Source organism: Lactuca serriola, chromosome 3, assembly GCF_051521515.1.
Source record: "Lactuca serriola cultivar US96UC23 chromosome 3, Lser_US96UC23_V15, whole genome shotgun sequence".
Taxonomy (NCBI): Eukaryota; Viridiplantae; Streptophyta; class Magnoliopsida; order Asterales; family Asteraceae; genus Lactuca; species Lactuca serriola.
In genome coordinates this window covers 48094201-48120938 of record NC_136410.1, presented here as the reverse complement: position 1 = coordinate 48120938, position 26738 = coordinate 48094201, and the positions used below count along the sequence as shown (strand labels likewise).

The 26738-nt window shown below is 34.4% G+C and overlaps 1 protein-coding gene and 1 long non-coding RNA gene across 7 annotated transcripts; one reads left to right on the top strand and one right to left on the bottom strand.

Moving 5' to 3' along the window:
• Positions 1-1016: 1016 nt before the first annotated feature.
• Positions 1017-15042, top strand: HUA2 (Tudor/PWWP/MBT domain-containing protein). Of its 4 annotated transcripts, none has more exons than XR_013702445.1 (11): positions 1017-1443; positions 2280-2356; positions 2437-4353; positions 4457-4986; positions 5074-5186; positions 5277-5464; positions 5545-6515; positions 9892-9987; positions 10094-10206; positions 10292-10437; positions 14461-15042. XR_013702445.1 is itself a non-coding variant. In XM_079030111.1 (10 exons), exons 1-9 carry the CDS (start codon positions 1330-1332, stop codon positions 10162-10164), a joined length of 4077 nt encoding a protein of 1358 aa, XP_078886237.1. In that variant the 5' UTR covers positions 1017-1329; the 3' UTR covers positions 10165-10201; positions 10292-10652. The 4 variants fall into 4 exon arrangements, 2 of the variants coding, with proteins under 2 accessions (XP_078886237.1, XP_078886235.1); XR_013702446.1 differs by lacking the exon at positions 14461-15042 and adding an exon at positions 11169-11414; XM_079030111.1 differs by lacking the exon at positions 14461-15042 and having other exon boundaries at positions 10094-10201; positions 10292-10652.
• On the bottom strand, positions 13709-15753 carry LOC145092192 (uncharacterized). 3 transcript variants are annotated; one of them, XR_013702447.1, is made up of 3 exons: positions 15608-15753; positions 14459-14920; positions 13709-14376 (listed from the first exon to the last, which is right to left on the bottom strand). It is a non-coding gene; the product is annotated as an uncharacterized LOC145092192 (long non-coding RNA). The 3 variants fall into 3 exon arrangements; XR_013702449.1 differs by having other exon boundaries at positions 14459-14818; positions 15604-15751; XR_013702448.1 differs by having other exon boundaries at positions 14459-14818; positions 15608-15747.
• Between the last annotated feature and the right edge of the window lie 10985 nt (positions 15754-26738).

The following is a 26738-nucleotide window of genomic DNA, read 5'->3' as shown; positions in this document are numbered from 1 at the left end:
ATCTGATAATTAATTTGAATATTGTTTAGTTAGAATTTTAAATTTGAATGTTATCTAAATTAGATTAAAATTTAAATATTATTTAAACCAAATTAAAATTTGAATATTATCTTGAACTTTATTTAATAAGAAAATTAAATTAGAAAGACAATATTATAAATTTAAAAGTTTAAATTTATTATTTGGTATTATTTACTATATGTAAAATCATAAATACCACATGTGTCCTCACATGTTAATAAAAATACATTGTCGTCGAATTAAGATTAAGTTTACCCACTCTAATATTGGTTTAAGGAGGTATCTTTGATTCATAATGATGTTCGGTTTTAATATGTTTCTCACTTACCTCTCTCGTCGCCATTAATATTTTGAGAGTGAAGTTATCGAAAACTAATAAACTGAATTACCCATGCACATAACCACGATAATAGATAGATACAAATAAACAAAAACATACAAATAACATATCAAACATGACGATAACATGAAAGAACACAAAATAATTGCTACCATTCACATATAATAATGGAAAGTCATATAGTTCATTTGCTTGCTATACCATAAAGAATGTGAAAAAACACAAAATAATTGCCACCGTCCACGTATAATAATCGAAAAAGGTATATCTTAATTCATCAACTTGCTTTATTATAGAAATAAACATGTTTTTCGGGTCATGACTGATGAATATAAAAAACGTTACACATTTTCCATGGTAAGTTCTGAATCATATGATTTTCACGATACTAGCTATGGAATATTGCCCAAGAACATATACACTCAGAATAACTCAGGTAGGAAATAAGATTTACATACATATACACACATAATGTAAATAATAATAATAATAATGATATATCCAAGGGCTTATGAAATCTGGATCATTGATTTTTTTTCTTCAATGTTATGATTTTAACCAATATTTCATTTGATGTAAGATCCTATATGATGTATTAGCATTGTAATATTTATGAGTGCATACATACAGGTATTTACTTCACAAAATACTCTTTTATCACCCCACCCCCACCCCCACCCCAACTCGCTCTCTTTCATCCACCGCCTCAACAAAATCCCCTGTCCTTCCGGCTACGGAATCTTCCGAGACACAGGCAACAGCCGTTTTGTCCTCCCTTCATAGTTTTCACCGGTGTCTCCGTCTCCGATCCCCTTACTTCCTCCCTTGATGAGCCTCCGCTCACCCCGCCGCAACCAGGGTTTTGGTTTTTATACCGATTAGTTAGGTTTCCGATCAGTCATTCGAAAAACGTTGTGCGTCTTTGTTTCTCTCTTCTCTGTTAGGGCTTTTTAAGCGAAGGACGCCCTATGGCTCCTGGGCGGAAACGTGGAGGAGCAAAAGGAGCCAAAACAAAGAGTCAGTTAAATTTGGGCGATCTTGTTCTCGCTAAGGTCAAGGGTTTTCCTGCATGGCCTGCCAAGGTTAGATTAACAATGATGATTAAACATGATGCATTGGCTATAATTCGATTCAATTTCATGTATTGCTGCTCTTGTTTTAGTTTTGTTTGAAGAACGGAACTTTTACGTCTCTCCCTTAGTTAAGATGTGATCGCTTCTCTATTAATTTGTTATGTTGAATTTAATCTCTTATTGAGACTTGTTAATTTACCACTTGAATTACTCTTCTAATATCTCGTAGGCTGTGGAGGGTGGTATACTTCTGGATTTTATTTTGGTGGTTAGCTAAGCCGTTGTCGTTCAGTTAACTGCTTTTTGTCGATCGCGTCAATATCCCTAATTCAACTTAGGCCGCTTTAGTTTTCTAGCTTCTAACTGATGTAAGTATGTAACGATTGGATTGGTCATAATATGAACGCAATTTTGATTTAGGATCTTTATTTCGTTTTCCAGTTTAACTTGGCTTATTGGTGTATCAACCACATCTGCTGAACTAGACTAGTACTCATTCTCATCCTAGAAGCCACTTGAATTGAAGTACCCATTTAAACGTTCTGCTTGGGTGATGTTATTATGGAAAATTGTCTAAAGATGCCTCTTGGATGTGTTTTGACGCGAGTCTTGTGCCATGTTCCCTCGAGGGTCTAATATCTTGAGGACTCTAATATTGCACCAACATTGGTTAAGTTATCAATTCTTGAAATGAAATTCTGAGAAGATTAATGTACATTTGTGGGTTTATGCTTCATGTTGTGCAGCTTACATCATTGTGTCAGTTGCCACATGGTGTATAGATAAACTTCTGTTAGCAGGCTTCTTAAGGTCTTTTGTTTGCTTGTGTCCCCTTCTTTATGCAGATCAGCAGACCTGAAGATTGGAAACGAGCTCCTGATCCGAAGAAATATTTTGTACAGTTCTTTGGTACCGAAGAAATGTAAGCTATTGTTACTTTGATCTGTTTGCAATTATTACCCTTAAAAGTGTAATATTTATCCAGATGTTTCTCTATTGCAGAGCTTTTGTAGCTCCAATCGATATTCAACCATTTACCAGCGAGTCAAAAAACAAATTACTGGATAGATGTAAAGGAAAAACAGTCAAATACTTTTCCCAAGCTGTGAAGGAAATTTGTAGCATATTTGAAGATTCACAGAATAAGAGTTCAGATTCCATAAAAGAAGATAATGATGGACAGAGTTTTCAGCCTGATACCAATTCTACAGAGATGGTAGATGATGGAATGACTGGTGATGGACCCAGTGGCGAAACATCTTTTAATGATACTGTAAATCATGGCCCTGGATTAGAACGGTGCTCTCATATAAACAGGGAAATGGAATATGAGGATGTGAAGCCTAGTGTCTCACCTAATGTTAATGATTGTTCTCCATCTGCTGTTTCCACCAAAAAAAGAATTGAACTTTGCAATGATGAGGTAACTTCACCCAAGAAGGAGAGTACATCCACATCCGGTCATAATAAAAATCCAACATCTGGACTGAAGGTAGAAACAAATGGGCAGAAGTCAAATAGGATTGAAAGAGCTCCAAAGAAAAAAGATGATAATGATGATGATGGAATAAACAAAATGCATAGTCCAGCAGGTGTCAGTTCCTCTGTTCAGACCAGTCATCTTGAATCCACTGTCACTGAGAACTCAATACGGAGAATTTCCTCGCATGGGATCAAGAATGAAGAAAACCCAGAATTTGGTGATAATATTAAAAAAACAAAAAAAGTATTTAAAGTCAAAACAAATCTTGGGGTGGCTAATAATATATCAAAGGATGTTGAAGGAGACCCTACAGAGCGAAACAATACTGAACTTATTACTGGAAGGAAAATCAAGCCTGATCCTGGGGGAGGGAAAGATAATCTTGTTAATAATGGAGTTTTGCATCCTACAAAAAGGTCCAAGTGCACGGATGAAACCCCAAAGAAGTCTCAAACATACAGGAAAAACGACCTTTCTGGCAAAGGAGGCAATGAAGAAGTCAAAAAGTCAACACCTAGTTTGAAAATGAAAAACCGGTTGGCATCCAAGGGGCAGACAAATGGAGTTGATGGTGATGAAGATGTTCTACCACCTACAAAACGCCGTAAGCAGGTGGTGGAGTCCATGTCTGGTGCTGAAAACTCTACACCTAGAAAGGGGGAAAGTTCTGATGCTGCTAAACCTGTTTCAACTCAAGTTTCCTTGAAGAGGAGAGCTGTGCGCATCTTTGATGATGATGAAGATGAGCCAAAGACGCCTGTGCATGGAAGGTCAACTAAAGGAGTCGATGGAGTCTCACATGTTCCAGTACCTGTTGATGAAGTTGCTGCAGTGACTCAAGCTATTCAAGATCCTCCTATTGTCAAAAACTTAAAGCCTTCGTCACCTACTTCTCTGCAACATAATACAGGAGTAGTTGAGGGGCAGTTCCGTCATACTCCTGAGAAAGTAGAATCTGAAAAGAAATCATCTGAAGAGGCTCTAAAGGTTTTGGTCTCTCCTGTCAAGTCGCCTATGGTAGAATCTCTAAAAGCAACCAAGTCCTTGGTCTCTCCAGTCAAGTCGCCCATGGTAGAATCTCTTAAAACAAGCAAGTCCGTGGTCTCTCCTGTCAAGTCGCCTATGGTAGAATCTCTTAAAAGAAGCAAGTCCTTGGCCTCTCCTATGAAATCGCCTATGGTAGAATCTCTTAAAGCAAACAAGTCCTTAGGCAAGGTTTCTGGAAACGTTCCTCAAAACAAGAAAGTTCAAGCAGGTCCTTTAAAGGCTTCAAGTGGGATTTCTGATCGTTCTCAGAATAATGCAGTAAATGAGAGAAGTAGGCCTGCTGTTTCCGGTGAGAAGCAGAAATCTAACCGAAAATCAACTTCACGGGTGACTGATTCTGCAGCTGTTTTAAGGAAACCTAACGATAGCAACTTGCTATCTAGCGAAAGGTGTGCTAGAAATAATGAATGTGACTCTGTTATTATTATTATTATTATTGTTTTACACATCTTTTCTTGGTGCTAAATGTTATTGCTCCTCTTCGTAACACAGGTTGGAATTTGGTGATTCAAGAAGTGCAGAATCAAGTAAGTCCATGAAGCATCTGATTGCAGTTGCCCAGGCAAAAAGAAAACAAGCTCAATCACAAAACCATGGACACGATGGTCTTAATTATACACATGTTGCAACCACTGAAGCAATTGTGAGGAGTCCTGGTTCTGTTTCTGGTGTTCAGCCCATCCCACCAGGTCCTGGAGTTGTGGCTCAACTAGATGATCAGCCGGATTCTGCAGAGCTTGAGGAGACAAGGACAAGTTCAGGACATCAGGGGTCTCTTAGTGGTGGAACTGAGGCAGCTGTTGCTCGTGATGCTTTTGAAGGAATGATAGAAACACTATCAAGAACAAAAGAAAGCATTGGCCGTGCAACACGCCATGCAATTGACTGTGCAAAACATGGCATTGCCAATGAGGTTGTGGAACTTCTTACTCGCAAGTTGGAAAATGAATCCAGCTTTCATCGAAGAGTGGATCTCTTCTTTTTGGTGGATTCCATTACTCAGTGCTCACATTCACAGAAAGGTATATAAGAGATCACAAGAAGAGCGTCCTCTCGTATGTTTCTGTTTTTATCTGATTTTGTGCTCTTTACTTGTGATGTTGCTTCAGGCATTGCTGGAGCCTCTTATATTCCTACTGTTCAAGCAGCATTGCCACGTCTTTTAGGAGCCGCAGCTCCACCAGGTGCCAGTGCTCGCGAGAATCGTCGTCAATGCCTAAAGGTGATTGTTTGTTTCTTTCTTGCAGATTTCTACAAATTGGGTCATGATTTTTTTTTCTCAACAGACATTGAGTTGATGTTTATTTTATAGGTTCTAAAATTGTGGCTTGAGAGGAAAATTTTACCTGATACTTTACTTCGAAGCTACATAGAGGACATTGGAGCTTCAAATGATGATGCTTCTTCTGGGTTCTTCTCCAAGCGTCCATCTCGATCTGAACGGGCTGTGGATGATCCAATCAGAGAGATGGAGGGCATGCTTGTTGATGAATATGGGAGGTGTGAAAGAATTCTTTTAACTTTATCTTCAAGAATTGAAGCATTTCAAGAAGTTTATATAAATTTTCTGACTTTTTCAGCAATGCGACGTTTCAATTGCCCGGTTTTCTGTCGACTAATGTCTTTGAAGAGGAAGATGACGATGATATTCTAAACTTTTCACATAAAGAAAGCACTGATAAATCAACACCAGTGGTAAGCCCGGGCACAGGAGAACTTGAAACATGTTCAGTAACCCCAAATGACAGACGCCACTGTATCTTGGAGGATGTGGATGGCGAACTTGAAATGGAAGATGTATCTGGACATCCAAAAGATGATAAATTCATCACAGGTGGTGGTTACAAGGAAACTGTTCAACAGGAAGAAGGTGGCTCAGACAGGACAATGGATGCAGCCTCAAATAATTCCAATGAGGTGTCCCCTTTTCGTGAGGGCTCCCCACCTCTACCTCCTGATTCTCCCCCTCCCACTCCTCCCTTGCCTTCTTCGCCACCACCACCTCTGTCACCCATGGTGCCACCGCCTCCATCCTCCCCTTCGCCTCCATCACCACCCCCACCCCCGCCTCCTCCACCACCACCCCCTTCACAAACATATCCTCTTCCCCCACCACAAGCGCCATTTCCTCAGCCATCGTTTGGGGCCCGTCTTGGAGCTCATGTTGATGCTGCTGTCCGAGGCGAAATGTTTCCCTTTGTGCCAGCTGTAGCCTCCAGTTCACGTGTAGAGTATGTACATGAAACATATACAAATCCTCAGGCTTCTCAATCAAACCAACAGCTGCAGACCGCTAATGTACCTTTGCCTCCAAGAGCGTTTCAACCTCCCATGTTGCCTCAGAATGCTGCTGGTCAATTTCAATATCCCAAGCCTGGAATGCTGCAGCATCCATACCCACCTCTATATGGATTAACAAAACCTCCTGATGCCCCGAGGAGATATGGTGCTGATGAACAATGGAGACCGCCTTCAAACGAGTTCAGCACTGATAATCAGCGTGGTACTTGGAGGATTTCACTATCCTCGGGTCCTCCTTTTGCTCAAGAAGGTATGTAACTTTACTTTTTAACATCTTTGTGTAGCTAGTGCATAAATGAGGTTTACCCTTGCTGTGCTTTAGTTGATGTTCAGAAATGTGCTTTATGTTTTGGATGTGCTTTCAGTATATACTGCCCTCATTGTATTATGGGTCTTCTGTATGCAACGAGGTGAGTAATGGTGACTAGATGTACACATTTTTCTAGAGCATGTATGCCTCTGATATAGTATTAAGAAATACCCATGATATCTGAATATGTATCTTCGTAGTTTTTGAAATGGTGAATGGATCGTAGTGGGTAACATAAGGCAGAGTTGGATGACTTAAGTGAGTGATGTATCAATGTTCTATAATTAGAATCTAAATCTATGACTCTATGAGTTAATTGGTAGAACCTGGCTGCTATTGAAAGAATTTTGATAGTTAAGTTTGTGGCGCATAAAAGAATATTTTTTGGATCAAATCCATAGGTAATGATAGAAAAGGTAAATTACAACAGCAATGTAGGATGATCCTCGAATTTTATGGTGAAGAACATTCTGATGTCAAAGCTTGACTGCTGTCCCTACTCTACTATCCTCTTACAATTGCACTTGGAGACCCCTGCAAAATTCTGAAGGGTGCAAATTATACTTGCCACATACTGGGTGCAATAACTACAGGCTGGGAGACTTGGTACATATGACCTTATGAATCTTGAGCTTTGATGACATGTGAATATCATAATGATTGATGGAAATCAAAAAGGATACAAAAAGAAAGAGAAGAGTAGATGACAGCGATTAGTGTAGTCGCATAAAGTTTTATTCTGCTAACTTGCAAGAAGAAATATACTACTGGCCACTGAAGCCCTCAAGAATATAAGAGCTACCACCAACCAATACTCTTTTCTTTGAATGAGCTGTTTCTATAATAAATGAGTAATAGCTGCTATGGTCTTGCTAATGAGGACTATAACAGATAAGCTTATAGGATCATTGAATTTTCTGTTGAACTTTAGTGATCTATGGGGATGCTAAGAGACCTAGGATACTTACTTTATAGCTTTGTAACTGCAATAGTGTTTAGGGCTTAGGCAAAGGCCAACATTACTGGTATTATATAGTTTCTTGGTGCGTACACATGAGTATTGCAATTTGTGAGGTGGTGTTATACAACTGTCAATGTGAGACAAAAATTAAACATCTCATAGGGGATGATGGTGCATTTCTGTTGGCATCTTATTTGTCAGCTTAGTCCACATGAAAGAAAACCATGATTACCGAACAAGTGTAGCTGGGAAGCCAGCTCCTTGACATTTACTTCTGTATGTAATTGTTGATTTTATCACACATGGAGTTAGGTGTCTGTCGCTGTAATGCATATACAATTTGAATGTGTGTTCCCTGGTACTTCAGTTAAAAAGCAGTTATCTGCGTAGAAGGAAATGACTTGATATGTAAGTTGATCAGTCACTATTGCATATGAGAAGGCTTAGAATGACCACTTAGGTATTTAGCTTATAATTAGAGGAGAAGTAGGACACTGAGAAGTACATAATAGGAATCCTAATTGCAGGACTTAAAAGTCTGCACCTTGGTGTTGTGGTTTTGTTTGTATGATAAACCAGGCACTAGGCGTGTGTGCCCTCTGACTAGCATAGTGCTTTTAATCACTTTGATTTATCATTTTATCTTGTATGCTTTTCTCTGAGAAAACTTTTTTTTTCCTTTACTTATAAATTTATATACTATTTGTATTATTACGGAGTTTGATGTAGAATCTTATAACGAAGGTAATAATTGGTGAGAAGAGTACAGAGCAGGCATTTTCTATAAGGTTCTAATCTGGATCTTATACCAATATAGTGAAGGGTAATGGATTGGATAAGAAAAATGAAAGTCAGAGATAACAGCTACCATTTTGAAGAAGAGGTCAGGATGATCAAAACAACAGACATAATAAATAAGCTTACCATTACAATGGGGGATTCTAGAGTTTTACACCTAACATCAATATGCATATAGAAGGGTATGCCTGATTTTAGAAGTATAAATCCGATGCATCTCCTAGTCAGTTGAGCAGGGATGAACCAATTCTATCAATTTGCATAAGGAAAATGTCCTTCTGGAAAGTGATTCCTTACTTGGTAAAGAGTTTTTAAAGCGAGATTGGTCAAAAAACCCTTTCATTAATTTTGTTGTTTCTTGGTTGCGTGATTATTTGTAATTTCAAATCCTCAGAGAGAATTCGAGGGGATATCTGAGAAATAATCAAATTACTGCCAAACCTGCTAATGATCATCCTAATAACTATCAACATGATTTCTTAGTACCTGATACTCTATTGATTCCAAGGCAACTTATGGTTTTGGAGCATTTGTTGCTGAGATAAAGATCTCTATAGGATACACATCTCACTTGTGGCCTGTTATTCTTGATGATCAAATAAATAAAATTTTACAGCTACGTTTCCTCTTATCTGCAATTCAAGTGTCTTTTGTCTTACCATCAGAAGTGCGAAAAACCCTTCATGTTTTAATATGAGTATCCATCCCCAGCCTTGCTACTCAATTCAATAATCTTAGAAAAATATTGTTCGAATTGTTAACTTCTACTCAGACTTGATCTACTTGAATTAGTGGATGTCTGAGAAAGAAAGAATGCATGCTATAAAGGGATTGTTTGATGGTTCTTGTGAAACTTGAGTATTGACCAATCAGAAAATCATTGTTGCTATGTTCCTTTTCTGTTTTTATTGATCAGTGGTGAAAAAGCTCTGTTATAGATGCTTCTTCTGTTTTTGTATGAACTACTAGCAAGAGTGATAAAAGTTATGGGTTTTATCTTCAAGTAGATGGGCTGCACATTTTTTTTTGCTTTATACCGTGTCAATGCAGTTGCAATTTACAAAAGTAGAAGTTCATTCCACTTGAGACCTCTGAAATCACTTAATGAAACGAAATGCTAATTCACATCAGAATGAGGTTATAAACGAATTTTCTGTATCTAAAAGCACATTACTCCGAAAAATCAACTAGACTTAAAATCCCCTGATACTTTATCAGATAAATGAAGTATGAAGGACAAGGAGGACCAAAATGATTTAAAAAGTAGTCTCAGTATCATATGTTCTGTTAAGGGAAAAATACATATGATTGATTTAGTGTAGTCAATATTTGTTTCCATTCTTTTATCATATCTCAGTGGTCACACTCACACTTGGGCCTCTGATCCTGCGAGTTTTTGGCTTGAAAGTAACAGTTTCTCTGATGAACATACATGAGTAAAGCAGTCCTATTTATTATCCATTTAAATTAGGCAACTATTGTACATTTGTGGTAGATGTTAGGGGTAGTTGAAAGTTTAAGTTGTTATTTTTGAGTAATTGGTTTGTTGTGTGTCAGGGTATTTTCGAGCACCTATGGAGAGACCCCCAGGCCCAGGCCCAGCAAATAATGTTGGTTTTCAATCCACGGTTCCAGGTGGAGCTCCAATTCCAGGTGATTTAAGCAAGCAAGCATTCATATTTTATATTTATTCTTTATCTTGTGGATGATGGCTGGTGGATCTTGACTTGTGAATAATATTAATATTAACTCCATTCAGGCCATAGTGGTTCGATGATGATGCCATGTCGGCCTGACATATCATCACTCAACTCTTGGAGGCCACCTTAAGATATAGGTGCAGCTAGGACATGGATACATCGTACATGTAATGTAAGCTCCTTGTAATAATTAATGGTGTTCTTCCAATGGTACTTGGAATAATTTAAAAGTTTTTTTGGTTGCATTGTGTGTCCAGTTGTCATGACATGACTCATAAAGATTGGAAGATATGGGTTGCCTTTTTTCTGTTTGATGGGAGAGAGTTGTGATTTGTGAAAGAAGGGCATTGCAGATTGTATATTCTTCTAGTGTTTTCTCTTGACAAATGCTTCCCGAACGAGTGTAAGCCCGCATCACTCATTTCATACTACTACATTACATTACTACTACTTCATTCAACTAATGTAAACTAGAAGAAGATATACTCTACTTACTACTACTACTCACTCACTACTATATAAGTCATTTATCTTTAGAACTAAATGAGAGAGTGAGTTATATTACTACAATCCCTTGCCATCTCAGCTCAGCTCAAATACAAATTCACTATTCTTATACTGCTTCTGCTTTTTAACTCCTTTCTTACTTGTTAATAACATTAGCCCCCTATGTGTATTTGAAATCTTTTTGTCTCTTAGTGATTGATATGTTCATACATGGGTCATTTCACCTGTGCACAAGGATTATGATGCTTTGTTTTGTAATCAAAGACAAGCCATCTTTTTTTTTTTGTTTAATTAGCTAGTCTTTGGTATGGCAGGAATGGAATGGCTCATTCCACTAAGATGAAATAAGTTCCTGATTCCTTCCATTTTGTTATTTTTCTTTCATTCCTTAGGCAAGGTTTCATCCCATCATGGAATGGAGTGAAAGTTATAATTCAACACTTATTTTTTGTTTTTTTAATGAGGCATTTTTTCATGAAGTTCAAGATTTTTTCCCCCCTAAAATGTGACTAATTTTTTACATTGATTTTTTTTTTTTTTGCTTTTTATGGTTTAGTTATGTAAATAGTAAGTTGTATATCTATATAAAAATAATATACAATGTAGTGTTATTTTCTATTTATGTAGGAATGGGATGGGAGTATTCCTCGTGAAATTTGATTCTTTCTTGTGGGCTAATTTTCATTCCACGGGCAAGCTCTATTTTTATTTATTTATTTTTAATTCCTTGAGGGAATATAATGATATATTTTTCTATTTATGTAATCTTCAATAACAATGATGCTTATGAAATTTGTCAAAGCTTCAGACTTCAGTTGAATCAAAATTTTGTGTTTTTTCCAAAAGTAACAAATAATGTTTTTCTTATTATAATTCTATTTTATGGTATTTAATTCTATTTAAGTTTTCATTTTTGCAAACAATTATTTCAAAGGGATAAATTGATTTTTTGAAATACATATAGTATATATTTTAAACTACATGAAAATTTTGTATATGTAACTTTTTATTTGGTTTTAGAATCTTTTATAAAGATAACATTTTATTATCAGTTTATCAATTTTAATTATTTTGTTTTTTACGTGTTTTGAATTGACCCATTCCATTACTTTTGTTCATTAGATTCATTTGTTGTTACTTTCTATCATAAAGTCGATTTTTTTGGTGTTTATTCTGAGTACTGGTGGAGGACCATTCTGCACTGTTATATTTTGCAGTTGCTTTGCTTATTATTTCACACATACACATACATTCCCAGATGTATCTATATGTATGTAGATGTATACATGTCTTTATATACATATGTATACATGTACATATATACATAGACACAAGTATATTTGTACACACATGTTTGTCTGTGTGTGCATAAGACTTTTGATTATATATACACACACACACACATCAACGCAAGCATCCACCCCCCTCACCCACCAATATATGTACACGTGTTATAAGACTTGACATATAAATGGAAATGGGCAGATAAATGGATTGTGAATGTGGTTCCAAATTCCAAACTGATTTGTTTTTTTAATTATTCTAACATCAAATTTTAGTCGCACTCCTCCACTGTAGTTTTGGTAATTTATTGTTAACTTGTGTCTGGTATTGTCAGTCATAAAACAAGGTTTAAATTTTGCCCATTCTTAATCATGTTTGGTACAAATACTCCCCACCCCTTCTAGGGGTGAGCTCGGTTCTGGAACTGAATTCGGACCAAAAAATCGAAAACCAGACCAAATTACATATTCTGTTCCATCTTCTTTTGTGCCTACTTGGGACAAGGAGCAACACATGCAAGACCCATCTGTTTTCCAAAACATAAAACAAGTAAGATCTTGTTATCTGATTTTAACCCACTTCATTCAATAATATTTCAATATATCATCAAATATTATTTTTTAATGGTTACTTTACTTTTAGTAATTAAAAAAAAAATTCGTTCTAGCACTTTTATAATATTTCCATCATGTTTTATTTTAATAATAATTACATACGCTAATAGTTTATGTGAACGCTAATTTCAAGTTCCAAGTATCTCGTCTCATCTCAGTTTGTAATATATTTCTTCTTCAAAAATCAATGTCACGTAATATTTGTTTTGAAATATCTACTATTAAGATATGATGTATGCCTAAACGTAAAAAGATTAAATGAGGGAGCTTTATAAAACATTTCTTATACATGGCTAATCATTTACTCTTGAAATTAGATATGTACGTGAAAAGGTTTGTGATGTGTATATTTTTATTTAATAAAGTTAATGAAAAAATATTTGTGGGTTTGACTAAAGTCAGAAAAAAATTAATCACCTCACGTAAAGGAAAGAGAAAAAACGAATTTGAAACAGAAAAACTGAGAAAAACAAGGTGCGAGATTGTACATTTGGATGGCTATGAAACCAACTCGTTTATGTAGTTTGATGTTTTTAAAGCACCCATCGACCTCTTGTCTTGATAATAAAAAATATAAATATACACCGATAAAATATAATTAACCACATCAACAGTTGAACAAATAATAATACGGCAGGCAGATTTTTTTGTATTTTATTTTTCAAATTAAAGCAAGGTAACTTAACTACCAGACGCAGCTATTGTTGTAGGCATGCAAGTTCATTTTCTGCAAACTACACATATTCAAAGTAACCATCGAGTGTCCTTTATTTCATTGTTTATACTTTATTTATTTTGAACACCTGAAAATTAATTATGTAACCCAATGCTGCAACAAAAATCACATACAATCAGTACAAGTAAAATAAAAAAGAAAAAAAGGCTTCTGACAAAAATGAATTACACAAAAGGTATTATTGTCAAACATACATTAATAGTAATGCACAATAGCAGTGATCTGCTTCTGCACTTACAAGTCTTTACACATACATTAATAGCAATGTACTTACAACCGCTTGCCCAGAATAGCAAACTATTTACATTTATTTACCCATGTAAACAAATAAAGTACATCTTCCATAATGGTATCAAAATGAACGTACATTGCATTGCTATTACAGGCAAAAATTATAATTAGTATGTTGCTACTCTGGGGTAACAAATAAAGTACATTGCTATTCTCATTAAAGAAATAATAGTATGTAATGCTATATAAGTAGGTTGCTATAATGTGTAAAATAAAGTGCATTGGCAAAATTGGCATCGAGATGAGCAACTTGTGTTTTTACATTAGATTAATGTACTACTTATTATCTTCCATTTTCTGTTTTACTAGTTTGGTTACAGCCTCTTATTTTATAACTTATCTGAAAACCTCCCTTTACGTATAGTCTTTAAATTGTTATCAGAGTACTTACTTTTACTCTTTACACATTCACCACTATATCTTATACTGACTAAATATATGAATTTAATATTCAAAAAATTTGGGGTAACAAAAGTGTTAAAAGAAATAAACAAAAGGTGAGAAATAACATGTCTCAAGCCACACGTTTCTTTCTCTTTTTTTGGTTTCTTCTCTTGAGGAGGATGATGATGATCCGATTCACCAGTATACCTTTGCAGGTGTTGAAAAATGTTGACCAGAATTAGTCAAAGATGCTGCAGTTGACCTTTCGTACATTCTTAATATTATCTTTCGGGACTTCACTAGGCTCCAGATAACCATATTCTTACCAACTGTCAAGTGTCACATAAAGTACATTGCTTTGCTACCCCAAAAATGAAACAATATTACTCCTATCCTATGCTTCAAGCCTTAAACATGTGAAATCTGGGTTATGAATGCATGCATAATACCAATTGCTTGAATCTGATAAAAAAAACCATGACTTTTGGTTCTACTGCTGCAAGGCTGACAACATCATACGACTTTCCTGACAATATCAAAATATTGAAATAAGAAGAAGCAATAACCAATACCAAAAAAGAAACTTAATGGCTTAAACTTATGCTCACAGGATAAAGAGACATCACAAGTGCCCACGATCATTATGGAGACTTAATCAGGAATCTGCAATGCCATTATGCCAACCAACAATGAACAATTACACAACTTTCAGTGACTACATATGACTTCAAAAATAACGACCCATCTTACAGGAGAAATGATGTTTTTTTTTGGTATCAATCTCACATGAATGGAATAACAAATAGCAAATAAAGGGTGACATGACATCTACATCTACATCTAGGCCACAGCTCAGTGGAATCTGTTGTATTTGGTTCCAATTACAGGAGCTCTCCTCCTCAAATCCCAACTGGCTACCAACAATAGCATCACCCATTACAAATTACAAATTTTCTTCTCATCTGAATCTACAAAATGATTGTAAACTCCATATTATATATTATCAAAACTTATCAACTACAAATATATGATGCCCTGTGCTGTGCAATCAATCAAAATTGGAGAAAGGTCTGCAATCCCGGATCAAGAAAAAAAAGAAATGTTATCAGCAGAGAGTAAACAAATGAACACAAGCTCAATATCACACAAACTATCAGGTGTTGGTTTAGATATTCTCATTTTTGTCAGACAACTATAGCTATGAACTTATGATTATAACTAAAACTACATTACACCATTGATAAAATTAGTAAACCTGAAAATTATGCAGAGCTAATATATATTAAAACGTTTTAGGAGATTTCCAAATTGAACAGTATTATCATGTGTGCAGAGAGAGTGTTTCTTCTTATATGATAAGCTTGAAGGGCATAAGCAATCCAGATTCAATACACGCTGGGCCGAATGATTTCCAAATAGGTGATAGATGTTGTGCATCATCACAAATTATCGAACAGGAACACATATTTACAGCACGCAAACGAAGAAAAAAAAAAAGAGGTGAATGTAATCAAATGAAGATCCTGCATATGCTATCACCACAATTATGAGCAAGAATGTATATCAAAACTAAAAATTCAGATAGAATTAACACTGTTTTCACCATATTAAAACAACATTTTGAAGTATTCATAAACAATATTAAATAATTCAAATCCCCGACTTTAGTACTTTACACTATTCTCAGAAGACGACACGCAAAAACCCACAGAAGTATTTATAGCAGAAGAAGAATGAAAGGATTAAGATATACCTACCTGCAAGTGCATGCCGTGATGATGATCACAGCTGAGCCTACCTGGGATTTGGGGGATGCCAGAGCTGCACATTTGGACCGCGTTAGGTTTCTTTTCCCGGACCGGGTCGGAGGTTTACCCGTGGATTTTTTTTCTCAATCGGACTTGCCTACCGGCTTTTACGGATCGAAATTTTAATACTATAACATTAAAAATGATAGTAGTTTTTATAAAAGTTTTTTTGGGAAGCTTTTAAAAAGCTTTTTACAGTTTTACTATTATTATAGACAACAAATTTTTTTTTTTCTGAAAACTCAGTAATCTCTTAACATTTTAACATTTTTATGGTTTTGTCTATTTTGATCTTTATACTTCGGAACAATTAATTTACACCGTAGTTATATTTAGATATTAATTATTTTATTACATAGGGGTTTTGGGTTCAATTCAAAGAGAGGAGAAAATATATAATTATTTGACGTTTAAAAAAAACAAAATAATTTATTTTATTACATAATCTATTTATTAGATATACATATATAAATTAAAACTTATTACGTAACGTGTAATTTAATCAGTTTTTATTTACTAAAATATTAAAATCAATTTTAAAAAATATGATGTAAACTTAGAAATTGAAAAATCACTAGTTTATATTACACTAGGCGAATGCCTGTGCGTTGCGCAGAAATACCTATATAGTTGAAGTCTTTACAAATATATGGTTTTTAAATATAACAATAACGATGTTGTTAAATTTGATATAATAATTTGTATATACTAAATTGATATAATATATTGATTATTTTGAATTATATGATAATATATACATTTATTATAACTTCATAATCTCAATCGTTTGAATGATTTTTACCCGCAAGTTACACATGAATAAAATTAAATATAATATATGATTTGATGTTATTTATAGTTGTTTTTATTGTTAATTAATTTTTTTTAAAATTTATTTGCTTAATGTTTTAATTTCTATCATTATAATTATTTAAAACATCAAACATTGTTTTTTATTTTAAAGCTAACAATATAATAATTTATATAGAGTTGTTTTTAACTATTGTTATTGTAAGTTATTTTAAACTACTTATTTGGAAACTTTTAACGATTATAAAAATATATTTAAGAAATATTTTAGTTAAATTAAGATTACAATTTAGTTTTTGCTTTTATCACTACAATTTATCACTTTTAACTATTTATAAAATATTCTTTAGTTTTTTAAATGGAACTGAAATTTATATTTGAGTTGACATTGTAATGCGCAGAAACACCTATATAGTTGAAGTCTTTACAAATATATATATATATATATATATATATATATATATATATATATATATATTAAATATAACACTAATGTTGTTGTTAAATTTGATATAATATATTGATTACTTTGAATTATATGATAATATATACATCTATTATAACATTATAGTCTCAATCGTTTGAATGACTTCTACGCGCGAGTTACACATCAATAAAATTAAATATTATATATGGTTTAATATTATTTATAGTTGTTATTTTTAACTAATTTTTTAAAATTTATTTGCTTAATATTTTAATTTCTATCATTATAATTATTTAAAACATCAAACATTATTTTTTGATTTTAAAGATAACAATATAATCATTTATATACAATTATTTTTAACTATTGTTATTATAAGTTATTTTAAGTTACTTATTTGAAATTTTTTAACGATTATATAAATACATTTAGGAAATATTTTAGTAAACGGATATTACAATTTAGTTTTTGCATTTATCACTATAATTTATCACTTTTAACTATTTACAAAATATTATTTGGTTTTTTTAGTGGAACTGAAATTTATATTTAAGTTGACACTGTAATGTTATATTTAAATTAACAATTTAAATATTTTGTCCAAACTGCTCAAAAGTTGTAGCTTTAAACTGATAATGGTTTACATGCAACAACATTTTAAATCTAATAAATTAAGTATAACATGTTAAAATTTAAAGACATAACCTTATAAATAGAAGTAAATATATTATTTTAAAATTGAAATTTAATCAATTTATAATTACACTTTAGGTTTGATATTTATTTAACCTTATTAACCAACTTACAATCATTATTAGAAAGACACTGCAATTTATCACTTTTAACTATTTATAAAATAATCTTTGGGTTGTTTAAGTTAAATAAAATTTATATTTAAGTTGAACCTATAATGTTATATTTTAATTAATAATTTAAGTATTTTATACAAATTGTTCAAAAATTATACCTTTAAAATGATAATGATTTACATCCAACAATATATTAAAACTAATAAATTAAGTATAATATGTTAAAAGTTAAAAAACATAATTTTATAAGTAGAATTAAAGATATTATTTTAATATTGAAATTTAGTTTATATATGATTACACTTTAGATTTAATATTTATTTAACCTAATTACCAAATTATAATTATTATGATAAAGAAATTTGAAAGGTCATGGAAGTTTTAAATGAATGTGGTGAAAGGAAAAAAGAATAGGGGGTTTCAAATGCATGAGATTCAAGAAAAAATGCTAGCTTTATAAGTATGTATGATATGATATGAGAAAGATAAAGATAAACTAGTTAATTTTAATAAAAAAATAATTATTAGTCGGTTTATAACAATAGTTATTATTATCAATAAAAGTTAGTGGAAATGTAATATGACAAAAAAATGTTAACTATTGAAGATGCTTTTAGAAACTGTTTTTTTATGCCTCTCAACCGTGTTATTTTTAGGGTAGAAAACTCTTTTGAACTTGGTCGTGTAGGGAATTTTAGGAAAAATGACCCAACGACCACTATGTATTACGACTTTGCCCATAAAGTCCCTAAAGTTTTTTTTTCGTGTCCTTAAAGGGAACAAAGTGGTTTTTGTCGGGTCGATTATGTCACTTTGGACAAAATGAATGGGTAACCCGGTTACCCCTCTTTGCCACATAGACGTTAACTTTGAAAAACCCCCACCTATTTGAGTTTTGACCATACCCATCTCTCGTTTCTCCTCCAAACCCATGAACCGATTCACACCTTCTACCACCTGTAACAGTCTTCTTCCATCTCTCACAAACCCTTGCAATCGAAGAATAATCACACATTTCCTCGAAAAAGGCTTCTATATTGTAGTCGGAATCACCATAGACACTGGTAATGAAGCTATTCAGAGTATTTAGGAAGACAAAGAAGAGGGTGATACACAAAAACGATGTCTATGGATGTTGTTGAGCTTGAGATTTTTCATAGGAGTGGTACCAACAAAGAGACGAAACAAGTAGGTACCATCATACACCAAAATCGATCCTTCAATATTCCTACATATCTATTTCTTTATGCATATTGCATATACAGTCCAAGATCTACAACTCTAGGAAGCGTACCCAAAGAACAATACATCTCTTCTCAATTTCACACACAAAAACACACACACGCAAACACATACACACTCACTATGGTTTTAAGAGGGGAGGGTTTATGATTGAATAACCATTGAATTAGAATCATTAAAAAGTACCGACCTCGTATAAATCTAGATGACTTGATGGTCAAAGACATTCAGAAAAATACATATTTTACAGGGATTTTTAGTGACACACATTGAATTCTCAAACGAAAGCATACATTTGTTTTATTTCTCACTTTTGCTACATTTTCAGGTCTCCTGGAGAGGGAGGGTGGAGGCAAAGTGCATCGGTGAAAATCACCAATGAGAACATTCAACAATGATAATGGATTTAGGGGTTTAGGCGGTGTTGGAGGATGTAAATGATAGTAGCGTCGGTTTTGTAGTCGTATTAAGAGGTGGTTGTGATGATACTTGGTTGTCGAACACTAGAAAACCTAAAATCCCTTTGAATAGGTACTGGTACTATTCAATCGATTATAGAGAAAGGGAGAGGGGTTATAAAGAATGTATTGGAGAAAGATTTTGGAGTTGGAGACGTCGCTTGTATGTGTCACCGAAGAAAGGGGCTCTACCGGAGAATAGGGTGACATCGGAGAAAAGGGATGTCCCGGTGGCTTACGGTTGCGTTGAAAAAAAAATCGCTTCATCCCTTTTGATGTGTCACCTATGGTTATTTAGATTTTTCTTTAATTTTTTTATTAAAAAAATACACATCATCAAGTTGACTAGGCAAGTAAACAATTAACGAGTTGTATTAGGTTAAGGGATCAAATGAACAAGTCTCAACACAGTTTGTTCCCTTAAAAAGCAAGAAAAAACTTTACGAACTGAAAATGTAAAATCGAAATACATAATAGGGCCGTTGAGTCATTTTCCTAGAATTTAAAGAGTATTCATTAAATGATCATTTTTTATAATCTCTTAAAATGATACAAGGATTAGATAAGAAAGAAAGAGAAAATGATCGTTATATATGAAATTTGGTTCATTAGAAAATGTATTATTACTAGTCAATTACTTTTTTTTTTAAAAAGTATTCAAAATGCCAAATTTTTTGAATTACTCAAACTTTGAAGTTCATTTTGTTGCCATAAATTTCAAATTTCATACTAAACTGCGAGATTCGTTACGGTTGTAAAATATATGTTTCTACCATCTATAAAATTAATGATGGTTCATAAGTAATAAGCTTTACAACCATATTCTTTAATATTTTTGTTTTCAAAAGATGTGTCCTAAAAGGCCGTAAAATGAAAAGGAGTTGCAACCTCTACAATATCAACACGTTTCATTGATGTTGGACCACATGGAGAATTTTCATCGATAATGTTCGATGATATGTGTTCTTATATATGCAAATGTCAACACCTAACAAGTCGGAAAGTACAGGGCAGAGTGATTTCTTTGTCATACATTAAAGAACATTGATGTCTTCATTCTAAATTATATATGTTTATGACCAATTATGAAGATTTCTCTACTAAGAAAAGTGATTTCTATAATAAAGAGATTTTTTTAACTATGATGATGATGATGAATTTGTTGGGTATTACATATTAAAAAAAATTAAATGAGAGAGTAAATGATATCAATATTAGGCCATAATAAGGAAAAAAGCATGTTGAGTAGGATCTTTTGAACATAAATACAAAATCCTATCTAATACCATTTGTTTAGACACAAAATAAATTTTTTCTAATACAATCAAAAAATTTTAAAAAACATTGTCTAAAAAATATATAAACATAAGTTTTGTGGAAATGTTTTGTATAGTATATTTCGTAAACTAAACTAAGAAATTATAATGGTGGAATTATCTCATAAAAAATGAAGAACACATTTCATGTTCCTAAGATAATGATCTAAACAATGATAACAAATAATTTTCCATAAGATGATGTTACTTATAAGGGATCAAAGATTCTGCACTCATGAAGGAATATTTTTTTGTTACACATTTAGTCATAATCATATATTTTATGATCGATTGATGACATGTTATCCACGATTTAAATAACAAGGATGCATTATGTCGTAATCATATTTAGGCATACTGGACATTACAAACAACTTCCGATAAACATATAATACTAATAGAAACAACAACTTTGATCATATAAATTCACTTTGACTATACAAGTTTTCGACGATAAATATCAACATCATAAGCAGAGATTGAGTCATCATGGGAAAGTTGATCAAATTTGATCATACTATATCTGATCAAGACATTCTTCCAGATAGAATTCCATAGATAAACTATAAATATTATTCTAATTATTTTCTTTATAAGATAACTATGTTGCATGTCTACACCATCTCCTATTCACATAGTGTTAGTGTATTCGAAGGATCTATTTGCTCAAGAATCATTTTAAAATGATATTACCAATAACATATGATCATATTGGGTCACACCAAAAGCAAGTATACACAGATTGAATATTAATAAGAATTGGATTTTGATAAATATTTATAACTCTTGCAATTAATTGGAAATTCATATTTTATGAAAATAATAATTGTAACATTCGGACCTTATAAGTTTCCTTTTAACCCTTTCTAATCAAATATTTGCATTATTGGTCATTTGGCTGGTACGTGGGGTGTACTCTATGATTACACTTAGCGTACTAGCTAGACCTTGATCGCAGGCATCGCCCACATACGCTGGGCGTACGTGGGGTTACGCTGGCTTGGGACAAACCCTATTTTTTAGGGTTTGTGCCCTATTTAAGCATCTTAAACCCACTTCCTGACCATTTTAGACCAACTTCCATATGTGTGAGATTCAGCAGTCTGAGGTGAGTCTTCCTCACCATGTTTAGCGGGTCAAATGCACCAATGTCGACCCACGGTTTATTATGTTAGGGTGCTAGATTTATGCGTGACTTTTGCATGTGCATGTGTTGGTATGCTTAGTGGGTGGGGCCCAACGGGTAATCTGTATGCTATTACTTGTTATACTTGTATGTTTGTATGTTGGGCGGGGTCCGTTGTGAGAGTTAGGGCGAGGCCTGTTATACTCAGTGGGCAGGGCACGTTATGCTAGTTAGGGCGGAGCCCGTTACACTCATCGGGTAGAGCCCATTATATGTTTGATATGTGTGGATGCTGTTTATGATGTATTGATACATTTATTCCACTTGAGATTTATGGTGATGTTTGGATATTGTTTTTATTAATTTAAAAATAAAAATTTTGGGTCTTATTTTTTGGACGTTACAAGTTGGTATCAGAGCCATAGTTTGAGGGATTCAGACATACTCTTGGGTGTGTTTGAACTCAAACTGATGATTTGGTAAAAAAATTCAAAAAAAGAAATGTTTTTAAAGAAAAAGATTTTCTAATATAAGAAAGGGCGTGGTTCTTGAAATCGACTGAGCTCAAGTAAGTTTTCCCAAAATACTCATACTTGTTATTTGATATGATTTGATTTGTGAATCTGTGAATCACATGCTAGTTAGGGCTAAGGATATGCTCAGTATTTGCTTGATAGAATGCTAGGAGAGACGCCTTTGTATTTCTATTGTATGAGATTGTAAACTTGCATGCTAGTACAGATCAGTCAGCGATAGGATGCCCTGATTAGGTTATGCTTGGATCTGATTACTCGATGCTCGAATGTTGCTTGCTTTGTGCTTTTTAGTAGTTCTCACTAGCTTCGGCTAACTAGTAAGTGAATATGTTAAGTTACATATTACTGAGACTAGATAATTTTAGAAGGTTAGGTTTTATCTCTATTGTGCAGCTCTTGTTTGAGTCTAACCGTTGTAGCATGAGACCTCTCATTCGAAGAATTATCTACTTTTGGTGATATGTAATTGTATTCGTGAGCTGGTTAGAGGAAGTTAGCAGGAGTTCCTTCTACAACTGATGGCGGAGAGTGGTGTGGCGTTTGCCTTAGGAAAACCTAGAAAGAGATTTAGTGTTGGGAGACTTATCTTGATGAGGGTTAATTGTATGGATATAAAGTGACTTGGCGGATTCAAGGCAATCCTTGAGGAAAGTACAGATACATGTGGAAGGTAGTATGGGCTCGTACTACTGGAAGCAAAGGATCCGTACACGAGTCAAAGGGAGCTGCTATAAAACCAAGAAGCTTTTAGAGTTTGTGATTCATCGATATATTTTGATGAGTATTATGATGGTTTATATGGTCTATTTTCAGTATGGTGATTCTTTGAGGCAAACCGATTGTCCAGTTCCTCATGGAACTTTTGCCAGAAACGGGAGGTAAACCTAACATCTCGGTCAGAGATAATGGAGACCGGAACCCCATGGCAAGACATGATCTCGCGGACGTACATGTCGGCCAACTTCTCGGCTGACGAACTCTCCCGATTAGCCAAGAAATGTGTAACACCGTGAAAATTTACAACCAATTTAAACTTTTCGAAAAAAAAACCCATATTCATTAAGTTATTACAAAAGGTTTTCAGTTCATTTATTATCAGAGTATCCCGGAAACATCAACATAAAACTGAGGAGCGGTACGATCACGCCTTCGCCTTGCCATGGTCTCCTGAAGTACCTGAAACAATACACTGAAACTATAAGCCCGAAAGCTTAGTGAGTTACCCCCAAAATACCAACCACAATACCACACGCATATTGTCACACCCCAAAACCAAGAACGGCGGAAACGTTTTTGGGCGGAGGACGTCATGTATAATATCAACAACAATGTAAAGTAGTAAACAAGCAACAACATCATCCATTGCATTAATAAAATAATTATTATACAATTGTATTCTGTCAATTTTTGATAAACACTAAAGCATAAATCAAAATGAAAGATAAGTCTTGAACAAGCTCCATCTTCCTTTCTCCTTGCATCATTACCTGTCTATGATGACCTGAGGATACAAGTAATTTTGAAAGCGAGTATCAACTTTGAAGCTGGTGAGATCATAAGTATTTAGTGTCTTAATTTGTATGTAAGAATTTGTAAGTCTATGTATTGCAAGAATTTGTAAGTGTATAAGAATTGTAAGTATTTGTAAGTCTATGTATTGTAAGAATTTGTAAGTGTATATGAATTGTAAGTGTTTGAAAAACCCTAGAATCCCTATGATTCCTTCTAGTATATGAAGGTGTCTTCTACCAAGACCTAACTGTTCTGTGTGTGTGTCTCTTGTAAGAGTATGTATTTTTCCAAATTATAACTATCATTATCCAAAAATATAGTTTGTACACTTATGTTTAAGTGAGGTTATCACTAAAAATATGTAATGGAAAAATTAACGTAGTACTAAAACGTAGTTCTAAAAGGACTACTACCGTACTAACTACCTTAAACCGGATTTTAGGCTAAGGCACTATGTGATAAATTGCGCCATACTATCGACCAGTAACAACGACATAATGAATGGTCGTAATAAAGAAATGACGTTTGGCACCCGCAGACCTGCAGGTCCGGCTGTAGCTAGCAGCAAGGTGTAGGATTGTCAATCCAGCATAGATCTATAAGCAAACTCAACGCTCCCCTTTCAAGAGACTCTGGCCGCAACTCAAGTCATGAGGTTTTAAGTCATGCTCCGATTTAAATCACAGTAATTAACGTATTCTCGTATATGTAATGTAATGTACTGTTCTAGCTGTAATGTAATGAACTGTTCTAGCAAGTATAGCAATGTAATGAATTGTTCTAGCAAGTATAGTAATGTAATGAACTGTAATGTTCTATGTGTGCTAGCTGTAATGTGTGTTCTCTCTATCTAGCAAGTATAGTAATGTAAACGTTCTAGTATAGTTGTATATGTTCTCGTCCTAGTATATGTTGGGCTGAAGTTTCATTTTGATGTTGCGTCATTTGGGCTCGTTTGTTTAGCCATGTATACTCCGGTTTGGGCCTGTCCAACCGAGAGCCTTTTATGTATTGTATATAAGTTAATGCTTGCATGCATATTAGGGTAACGATTTAGAGAATAACGATAGAGAGCTTAACGATAGTAATTTCAAGGTTTCTTTAATCGTTCTGTAACCTTCCAATCCTCTACAGTTGATGTTCTTAATCGAGCTCTTCTGAGGATTTTGTTTTAATCATTCGACTCGTTTGATTCAATCTTGTCTTGTTCTTTTTATTGCGTTCTTACTGTTTTTATATTCATATACTTGTTCAAGATCTAATCGATCTTCATAGATTAAAGGTTGTTTTAATCCCATCAATTGGTATCAGAACAGGAGGCTGTGTAATCGATACACATCTTTACTGTGAAAAAGATTTCCATTAGGGTTTTTCCGCAATTAATAATATTTATTGAGCCGTCATCTCATTATTGACGTATCTTGATATTTATTGTTTTGCCCTAATCTGAGTTATTACAAGTCTGATCTTTGAACAGGTTTTTACGATCATAATGGACGAGACGCAATCAAACCCTATTAATATTTCCAACAGCATCGGTTTGACGACAAAGATTCCAATCTTATACACCCATGACTATGAAGTATGGGCGCATCACTTTGAAGACTACGTGATTGGATCGGAGGATAACGGGTACCTCATATGGGAAGCTATCATCAATGGACCGTTTTCTCATTCAGCAACGTCCAGAATCATTAAGACACAAAAGGAGTACAACGATCTGCTGAAGGATGTGAAGGATATTGCACAAGATGAAAAGGACAAATTCCAGTGTAATATTAAGGCATTAAGGTTGATCAGATTCGCCCTTCAGTCCGACACTTTCAGATTGGTTAGCTCATGTACGACGGCAAAGGAAGTATGGGATAGACTTCGTGAACTGTATTCTACAGACGAGGATCTTGAACATTCTATCCAAACCTTGCTCTTATCTGAGTTTGGTGAATTCAGGCAAGGAGCCGAAGAAACAGTGACCCAGACGTTCGATCGCTTCAATCATCTTCTCAGCAAGATGATCAAACACGATATTGAAAGGAAGCTTATCGAGCAGAAGGTTACTTTCTTGAATGGATTAAGGTCTGAATGGAGAGCAGTGGTTTCCACAGTCAAAGCCCATGAGCAGTTTAAATCATACTCTTTGGCGAAACTGGTGGGTATTCTCAAGTCCCAGGAGAAGATTGTGCTGCAAGAAAAGAACGTCGTTTCGAGTCTTGGTTCGTTGGCTCTCCTATCTAAAAGTAAAGCTGTGATGGAGGATGAAGACCTCAACTTGGAAGAATATGACCTCACATCTGAGGATTATGCCATGATGGTGTCCAATCCCAAGAGGTTCATAAAGAAGAGATTCCCCAGCAACAAAAACCGAAACTGGCAGGGGAGTTACAGTTCTGAAAAAGTGAATAATGAACCGAAGGCTGAAGAGCCCAAAAAGGAACCGAAGGCAGATGGCGATTCCGGAGTAAGCTGTTTCTACTGTGGTGGCAAGAACCACTATGCTAAGGACTGTGTTCTTAAGAAGATGGCTGAAAAAGATGATGGAAATGATGAGGAAGCCGTGCTGCAGAAGAGACTGGATGAGTTGAGAAAGAAGAAGTCTACCGCTAACCCCTCTATTAATGCTCTTATTGTGCAGGGTTCGGTTAATGACGATGAGTTCGGCAGCACAGAAGTTTGGTCTACCGACTCAGAAGACGAAGAAGTGAGGAAGCCTACCCATGGAAAGGCGTATGTGGCTAAGGAGGAAAGCAGTGGAGGAAAATGCTTCATGGTGACTGACGTATCTCAAATGAGGGGATACAACACCGATGGAGGAAGCGATGGACCGAAGGTACAGGAGGATATGTG